At 40.8% G+C, this 9,720-nt stretch overlaps 1 protein-coding gene across 3 annotated transcripts in view; it reads left to right on the top strand.

The window, feature by feature from the left end:
* dscama (Down syndrome cell adhesion molecule a) overlaps positions 1-9,720 on the top strand; it is a 93,740-nt gene that overhangs the window by 47,099 nt on the left and 36,921 nt on the right. For all 3 annotated transcript variants that reach the window (XM_019895306.1, XM_019895308.1, XM_019895307.1), the window contains exons 4-5: positions 7,966-8,112; positions 9,231-9,509. In XM_019895306.1, coding sequence (XP_019750865.1) covers positions 7,966-8,112; positions 9,231-9,509 — 426 coding nt within the window. The remainder of the gene's footprint in view (positions 1-7,965; positions 8,113-9,230; positions 9,510-9,720) is intronic.

Below are 9,720 nucleotides of genomic sequence, written 5' to 3' on the forward strand. Positions count from 1 at the left end.
GCTCAACACTGCTTCATTTGTTGTTGGTCAAAAAGAGGCCAATGATAGCATTGTAAACTCACAACCATTAATATCATGATTCCCTTCTTGGCTAATTCTGCTGCCTACACAGCCCCACTGACACTGGAGATAAACACACATCCGCTGATTTACATAAGCTCAAAAAGATGCTTGTCTTCAGTTTTAACTTCGACTGAATAATCTTTGTTTGACTAAAGAAAAAAAAATGTGCTTGCGCAGCTGTCACATCTCTCGATTGAGCTCTGGCCGTTGTGTGATAATGTTTTCCAAAGGACCCCCCCCCACCACCCCCAACACACACACACACATAAATCTTTGTCTAACACTATCCATTGTTAGATTGTGTTCGCAGAAATTGATGTTTTGTCTGCCTGTCTTCACAAAAAAAAAAAAAAGCCCCTGCTGTAGATTCACGACTGAAGCAAATTCATTATGGGAAAAAAATGCTGACAATCGTTTCATGAAACAGAACACCATTCACCACTAATAAGAAATGTTGGTCATTGAATTGCTGAGCCTTACTAAATGTTTCATTTGCGGCAACACTGTTGAAACAAACTCAGAAATCGCAAAAAAAATAAATAAAAAATTGCACAAAAACCTTATCTTGGAACATCAGCTAATCTCGCGAGATACCGCTACCGCTCAGTTCATAGAATTGAAATTCTATGCATGCATTGGGTTTTTTTCATTGGATTTTTCTGGCTTTTTTCAAAAAAGAACCAGGCTCAACAAGAGTGTTGAGAGAAGAACATGCGAGGACAAAAACATCCACTGGAATTTACTATGATATACTGAAAGTACAGGGTATCCATGGTCTATTCCTAGGGGGATGACGTAACCCAAATTTGTACGTCATTAACCCATTTAATCCCAAATTTTTCCCAGACATTTAAAAGTCAAAATCAGGTGTCATTGGTAGCCCTTTTAAGTCATCAGTAATAAAAATTTTTAGAGCCCTGTAAATTAAATCATTGTTATCCTTCACAAATGTGACCGGTGGGATTAAATGGGTTAAATAATAACTGTAAATGTTTGCACGGAGAAACTCTTCTCGGCCTTTAATATAAAACAATCAAACGAAAAACTCATTCGTCGCATGCCATTTGTAACCTAATGACCTAAAAACTGGTAAGTCTGAAGCAAGTTAGGTAGTGGACAACGTTAGCTGCTGGTGCTGTCCTCTAGCTAGCTAGCATTACAGCGGCCAGCCGCTACATGTCTCATCGTGTTTTGATCAAAGACAGAATGTTTTACTCTTTCATGTATCATGTTACGTTAGTACTGCGATTGACTGGTGTCCAGTTCAGGGTGTGTCACGCCGCTTGTCCCAAGTCAGCTAGGATAGACTGAAGCTCCACTTCAACTCTAGTGAATATAAGCGGTCTGCCTAGAAAAAAAATGGGTGGATGGATATTACATAAGTGGCTAATTTATTTTTATGCACATACTTCCCCTGTTCAAATGTAATTATTAAGTGCTTAAAGAGTACTTTGATTGTTTTTGACATATTGCTATTTGAATGGTAAACTTATTTGTGCTGTATCGCCAAGCATTTGAAATATTTCGACTTGACTGTACAAGTTATAAAGGTTTTTATAACAATTACCATAGTATGGAATAAATCAAGTTGTTTATTTTCTTTATTTTTTGTAATTTTTTTGTTGTTGTTTTTTTTGAAACACAAAACAAACCAGAGGTTCACCACTATTCCAGGGGACATTCTGTGGCGTTCCATTGTATTTAACCCTTTCATGCACCCTGTAACCTGATAACATAAACTGTCCACTGTCGTAAAAGCTGTCCCTGAAAGGGTTAAATTAGATTTAGCTGATCTTGTAACAAAACTTGAGAGATTTTATTTGTATTTTTTTAACCCATCATAAAATATATTTGTGATGAAGGATAAACAAGACTCCTTTTCACTTTGGCTAGTACCTCCTTTCATAATTTCCACTTGAAAAAAAAAAAATCCGATTAGAATTGATGTTATGTAGCTCTGGCAACCAGTCCAGAGTGGAACCCACCTCTCGGCCTATATTAAGGATAAGGGGTAGAGAAAATGGATGGGTGGATGGATCGACATTAAAACTCATCTCAAATCACATCTGATTTATATGAATGTGATAATATTCTAGGAATATTGAAAAATGATGATGCCAATAATAGTTTACTGCATGTCCCACAACCGTAAACTAGAATCTGTCTAATACTCTGCTTGTAAATAGCTGGCATCCCACCTTTCATAACATTTAGTTACTTTCTAGATTGCATTTGAAATATTTTAACACCCTGAAGATAAGCAGTATCTAAAATCTCGATTACGTTTAACAAGACAGAAGAATGTGGGCCAGCGTTGAGGCCGGCCGGGCGCCTCGGGGGCTCGGGCTTCCCTGTTGTCTTCTGATTTGAATATCATTGCGAGTCCATTTACATCCACTTTTAATAGTGCTTTATTCAGTCAAGCAGAAGATGACATCTTTATCTGTGGTTGACATATGAGGCAGTTACCCTCGGGCCAACGCGTGTCTTGTTAATGAGCAGAGGGATGCTGCTGCTGCTGCTGATTAGGAACGGCAATAAAAAAATATATATTAAAAAAAAGAGCAGCCTTCCACTCTGACTCAAGTCTGCAGGCAGCAGATAGGATGTTGGCCCAGATTGGCTGCTTGAAGTCTGGAGTCCAGGTGTGGTCAGAAATTAGGGCACGTTTGTTTGTCTGTTTTACTACTTTTCAACACCTATAATGAGCGATGAATGTCTACGGGACCGGTTTATCCAAAATGATATCCAGTAGCATTATAATCTTCTGATCCTTCATCCTTGCCCAAAGTAGATACCTTTAAAATGACTCTCACCAGACATATACCATATTGGCCCGAATATAAGACGGCCCTGATTATAAGACGACCCCCTCTTTTTCAAGACTCAAGTTTGAAAAAAGACTTTTTGAACACCAAATTAGTTTTTATACATAAAATAATTACAGTACATCCGAAACAAATAATTATAACAATATATTTGAGAGAAAAAGCATGTTATTTTGCCTTATTAAAATCTTAATCTCTAAACATTTAAATATGTAAACTAAAATGCAATCACATTCGTAATTGAATGGCTTCTGGTTTTTGAAATGTAAATTACATCATAACTTCTCCTCAGCTGCCGGTTAACCTGGCTGATCTTCGACCCACTTTTCTCCAGATTGTCGCTACGTTTCTCCATTTTCTGTTATCTCTTCTATTATTTTCTTCTCTTTTCCTTCTTAACGCTATTTTTGATTTTTCTTCTTCGTGCTACCGCCATTTTTATTTTTATTCTTCATGGCAGGGGTTCACTTTGGCCTCAGGAGTCAAGTTCAGCATTCGCTTCAATGATATCTGGCGCCATCTAGCGTCGTGAATGGGTATAATGTCTAGACCCCGAATATAAGACGAACCCCACTTTTTTAGTCTTATTTCAATGCAAAAAACACTGTCTTATATTTGGGCCAATACGGTAATTAGGTACACAACTTTGAAATGATCTAATATTAGAACTTTGTCAAATTTGGCCTTTACATAGACAATGATATTCGATGCTGATTGAGCCCTGAATTCAACACACTGAAGTACTGTCTAAAGAAAAAGCAGAAAGTTAATGACAACCCCATCAGAGATGCAGACTGAACTATTATATAATGATGTAAATAGCTGCTAAAAGTTATCGGAAAACATGAACGTATGAATAGCATCGGAGAATGTAAACATCATAAATTGTGATATAAAGATTTCAAAATCACTGCAGCACACTTTGAACTTGACAGCATTCAACCTCTACCTTTAGTATTGCTTGCTAAAACTGCTGGCCAGCGTGTTGCCATGGTAACTTGAGCAGCTGTCAGTTCGTCTCCCAATGGAAGAATAACAGGTGATTTTTATTACAGTGGTTCAAAATTGGTGGGATGCCCTCTCCATAGATGTGCTTATCCCATGCTGATCAAAGTGGAGTCAGTCTGCTGATAACTCTGGTCGAACCTAATTGCAACACAGGCACTCTTGGGCTCATCATGTGATTATTACACTCTGATGGCACATTTGAGTCTGACTCTGGTCATTGCTTCACATTTTAACCCTTTCAGGGACGGCGGTTACCACAGTGGACAGCTTATCATGTTATCGAAATGAATGTATCACCACTTTCTTAGGTACACTTGCCTAACAGTTAAGAAGTGTGTGTCCCAACACTGACTTCTGAGGGACATCGTGTTGTCTTTTGATTCGGCGCTGCACTTGTGCGTTCCACTTCTTCCCCAGCTTTGCATTATTCAATGAATGAAATGTACTGTATGAAGTGTTGCTAGGTGTGTCACAATGCATCTAAGAATGATGTATCCAGGCCCTGCATATTTCTAGAAGAAACATGTTCTATTGTGCTGTATGCAGATCCGCAAAGATGCAGTATATTATTGTATGCATTTATGATTTGATTGGAACTGACACAAGAACACTGCAAGGAACGAAGATCACTTGCCTATTGAGATCTGTCCAAAAGACAGGAATGTTGTTGTTTTTTTTTTGGGGGGGGGGGGGGGGGGGGTCTGCTTGTTTGTACAAGTACAAAAGCCAAAGGTGATCCAGAAAGTCAATACTTTGTGATGACAGTTGGCCATAGCAGTTCCTTGAGATTGGATGCTGATTTTAGTGTTCTTTTTGTTTTTGTTTTTTGTTTTTTTTGCTTTAAGCTTCAAGCAAATGTCCTTATTGGGAATGTTTTAGAGGCGGGTGTCAGGATGTTGGGACAACATGACCCTCCCACCCGCGGTGAAAGACAGGATTGTTTGTTTTTTTTTTTGGGGGGGGGGGGGGTTGGTCTGCTTTGCCATTAAATGACATGAAAGTTGTGTCTCCAACCCACGAGCCCCTTCCCTGAAAGCACGTAGCTGTAAGCTCATTTGTAAGTCATTTTTAGATGACAGTGTGGCTGAATCCCGGTTGTGGTCTCCCCCCCCCCCCTTCTTGATCTTTTATTTTCCTGCTCACTCTCCTCTTTGCTCTCTACATCATTCCATTTCATCTCCCCTGATTCCCAGCTCATCTTCCCTCCACTTATGTCTCAATTATAGAACACTGAAGAAACACAGGGAGCCAAGGTAACTCTTAGATGAAGAGCATGTTTTGGAGGGGAATGTAGCAGGGGGGTGCGGCTGGTGGACAACACAGTAAGCGTAAAAAAAAAAAAAATAAATAATTTTAAAATGCTGAGCCGGTGCCATCATATGCGATTGCGCTCAAAGCTTATCTCAAATCTTACGACATTACCGGTAATTGGTGCTCACTAGGGACACACTAGTGGTAAATGTAACTAGACGCTTGATTCAACATTTTTCATCCATTCCTATATGTCTTGCAAGCAATTTTGGTTTCAGTGAGAAACAACAAATCCTCCCAATTTTAGGAGAACAAAGAGTCTACTTGTGGCTTCAGTGTGTCTTGTATGAGGATTAATTGAAGCTATTGACTGTGAATCCACAAATGGGACTGAGCAAAAATGAAAACCCGACTGATTGCCTGCCCGGAGTGAAGCCATAGTGTCACAAATATATGCTGCAATACAGACATAAACAGAGGCACTCTCTGTCTCTCGCACGCACGCACGCACGCACGCACGCACGCACGCACGCACACACACACACACACACACACACACACACACACACACACGCACACACAGACTGCAGAGAGTGTTAGTATGCAGCAGGTGGAGCAGAGAGAAGCAGGGAAAAAAAGGTAGTGAAGCGCCTCCGGGTCGTTATTATTGACCAATCCTCCATGCAGCTCTATGCTGCATAAATGCATTTCCACTCACTTGCATGCACAAAATACACAAAAAGACAAATAAATGGACAGACAAGCCAGTCCAATTGGATGGAACTGCAGCAGTACACAGAGCATAAAGAAAAATGTCCTTAGCTCTACAAGGGCACATACTGCAGCATTGGCTGTATGCAAGTTCGGAGAAGAATGATGACAAATTATATTACTAGAACCATGCATTGACAGTATTTGCACTTAGTGAAGGTAATAATCCACCAGATATTAGATTCTAATGTTGTAATATGTGCCACCTTATATATGGCTAACTACACATGAGATCATGTCAACTGCAACTGGGGGGGAGAAAAGGCCCTTTAGGATATCACAACTGTGGTTAGAATTTTCTAATTAGGTCAACACGTGATGACAGTGGTGTCTTCACAGCTTATTTATTACTCCATCACCTTCAACGGTTTTCTCTCCTCCAACAAAAAAAAAAAAAAAAAACAATCCATCCAATGACTTAAATGCCGTATCTGAAAGCAAAACGATTATTTTGTTACAGGATATTTTCACTTGTGATATGCTAACACCAAAAATGTGAGAGTGAACGCTCAATGACTTGTATGATCTACTCTTGAAGCATCAATAACGTACGTGCAAAAACACAGTTGCATTAAAACCTACCATCCTCCATTGATCACCTTCCCCAACAAAATATAACAGACTGTCAATAATACGATAAAAGGAGCACTGTAGGTGGGTAAAGGAGCATCTTTGCGCGTAGACATGAAATGGATGCAACGTGCTTCGATAAGAAAATAGAATCCACTGCTAGTAAAAAAAAAAAATTTTAAAAAAAGTAATAATCATTTTGAAAACGTTCTCATGAAGTATCATTGTTTTGGAAGTAGAAATACTAGTACAGTTCCAATATTCGTTGCAGCCCCGATTAAATAATCTAATGCCTCTCACGTCTGTAAGCGGTTACATTTTTACTACAGCGCCATCTAATGAATTACCTTCCATTAGACCTGAACGAGCACTCTTAAATCTGAATTATGATATCCTTCCCAATATTGCCAGACAACCCCACAGTGCAGTGGCCCAAAACGATCTCCATCCATACGCACGGCTCCATCTTCGGTGACACATAAAATGCACACTGGCAACCACCAGCTACTTATTACTCCTCATAAACATTTAGTACCTCTGCGCTTCATGTAAATTAGCATAGCATCAGCACGATATTAACATGGCCGCGGCCTTGCCTTATCAAAGCGCTCTGTGATCCCGGGGCCCCCGTGCTTCAGTCGGGAGACGTCAATGTGAGAACTGAGAGTTTCCCTCGAGAGAGAGAGCGACACAGAGAGAGAAAGAGAGAGAGAGAGAGAGCGATGAGCTACATGATAACGATTTGTGTTACACGGCCTCGTCATGGCGCCTCGGAGCTGTACTGCTCGAAATGGACCGCAGCAGATGTTTGGTAACTGCAATCACATGGGGCCTCATCCCACGCTTGGTTTGCAAATATTTGCTAAGTGACTTTAATATTGGATTTTCTTCAGTTTTTCTTTTTTTTTCCCCAAATATGGAGGGAAGCAATTCTGCTTCCTAACAAGGAACGGACGGTATTTGCTCTGTTTCCTATGAATAAAATGTACAGTTTTGGGACTTCAATTACTCATGATCCTCCAACTGTAGCATCTGCTTTGCCCTGGGAATTAATTTATAGAAATCTTGTGTTTGTTGGTTGTTGCCTTGGTGGCCCGGTGGTCGACTGGTTAGCGCGTCTGCCTCACAGTAAAGTGTTGCAGGGTTCGATTCCAGCTCCGGCCTTACTGTATGGAGTTTGCATGTTCTCCCTGCGCCTGTGTGGGTTTTCTCCGGGTACTCAGTGTTCCTCCCACATTCCAAAAACATGCGTGGCGGGTAAATGGAACACTCAAAATTGTACCCAGGTGTGAGTCTGCGATTGGCTGGCTATTGGCTGGCTACCAGTTTGGGGTGGCCCCCCTACTGCCCGAAGACAGCCAGGATAGGCTCCAGCATGCCCCGCTACCATTATCTCTACAGATATATACAGATTCACTTTCTGGATCAAGATTTTGGAGGGTTAATATCATATCTTTCTTTTTTTTTTTTACAGTGTCACGGTTTCTCATCACATCAACGGGAGCCCTGTATATCCTGGATGTCCAAATGGAAGATGGACTTTACAACTACAGGTGTATGACACGCCATCGGTACACAGGGGAGACCCGACAGAGCAATAGTGCCCGACTCATTGTCTCAGGTAATTAAAAACACACACACACACACGCACACACACACACACGCACACGCATGTACACACACACACACACACACACACACACACACATACACACACACACACACACACACACACACACACACGCACACGCCCACGCACACACACACACACAAAAGAAGCTTCAGGCAATTACAAGTGGTGATGTGCTGACTAACACAACACAAACTGATCTATGACATTAGCCAGCTTGAAATAGTTTTCCAGTGACCTAGATTGTGTGAAACCACTTTTTTTCTGCTTTGTTATATACAGTAGGTGTCACCTAAACATATGCGTGCCTGTAAAAAATAAAAAATAAAAAAAACATCTCAAATGAAAATGAATAGAGCAAGAAAATAAAACACTTGCTTCAAAGAGGGTTTGACATCTGATAAAGGTCATTAGATTAACGCTGACGTATTTTGGGGGTAGAGAGGGTGAGAGCAGAATATGCCCTTTCTAGAGACGTGGAAAAAAATACTTGTGTCATTTTTGCACACTTGAAGTGACACTCTGCAATATATCAGGCACTCGGGATATTAATGACACTAATTAATGAGATGCATCATGGGAAGAATGTAAGCATTTTTCATTCTCTCCATGTATTGGGAAAAAGCGTCATTGCCATGTTCGTGTTTACGCTCACCTCATCCAGCTTCTGGCTACTTGCTGTGTCATATTTATTTAAAAATATTTGTATGGTTCGTATCGTGCCGAGCAGCAAAAAAAAAAGTGTTGAAAGACCTCAATTTCCATTTTTTTCTTTTGCCTATTGTTTTAGTTCTTGTTAACTATAATATCCTTGTCGTACATGCGCGCTCGGATACACGCGCACATATATATTTAAAAGCCTGCAAAAAGCCAAAGAAAGAGCAAAACATTTCCTCCATTAGATGTTTGGTTGAACCGCAAATCCACTGAAACCCTCCTTTTGTTGTCTAGAACCATAATATCCGTGTGGGGTTCATATTAATTCAAAATAAAGGAAGAAAGATGGCCATAGCCGCTGACAGATAATATAACTCTTAATAAAGTTGAGTTTTACACATCGCAAGTGAGCAGTAACGGCAATTACAAGCTCATACTTCTGCTTTTTGTAGATCCCACCAACTCAGTGCCGCACATTCTGGACAGCTTGGAACGTCGTGAGGTGATGGCTTCTCATCGAGTGGAATTACCGTGCAAGGCCTCAGGTCACCCTGCACCCAAGTACCGCTGGCTGAAGGACAACCGGCCCCTTGAGCCCGACACCAGATACCGACAAAGCGTGACAGGGTTGCTCATCGAGAGAGCCCAACCCAGCGACACGGGCACATATGTCTGTGAGGTGTGGAACGGCTATGGCAACGCTGAGGTGGTTGGCAGGCTCCTGGTGAAAGGTCAGTGCCGAAACCATTGGGTTTCATTTTCATATTCTTAACCCTACCATGGATCTTTTCGAAGAAAAAAAACGATTTGGTGGAATCAGGACAAATCGATTATATTCTTAACCCCGCCATGGATCTTTTCGAAGAAAAAAAAAACGATTTGGTGGAATCAGGACAAATCGATTGCTGTTCTAAAATGGGGAAGTGCAAATGAAATATGCCG

This window comes from Hippocampus comes, unplaced genomic scaffold (assembly GCF_001891065.2).
Source record: "Hippocampus comes isolate QL1 unplaced genomic scaffold, H_comes_QL1_v1.1 scaffold177, whole genome shotgun sequence".
NCBI lineage: Eukaryota > Metazoa > Chordata > Actinopteri > Syngnathiformes > Syngnathidae > Hippocampus > Hippocampus comes.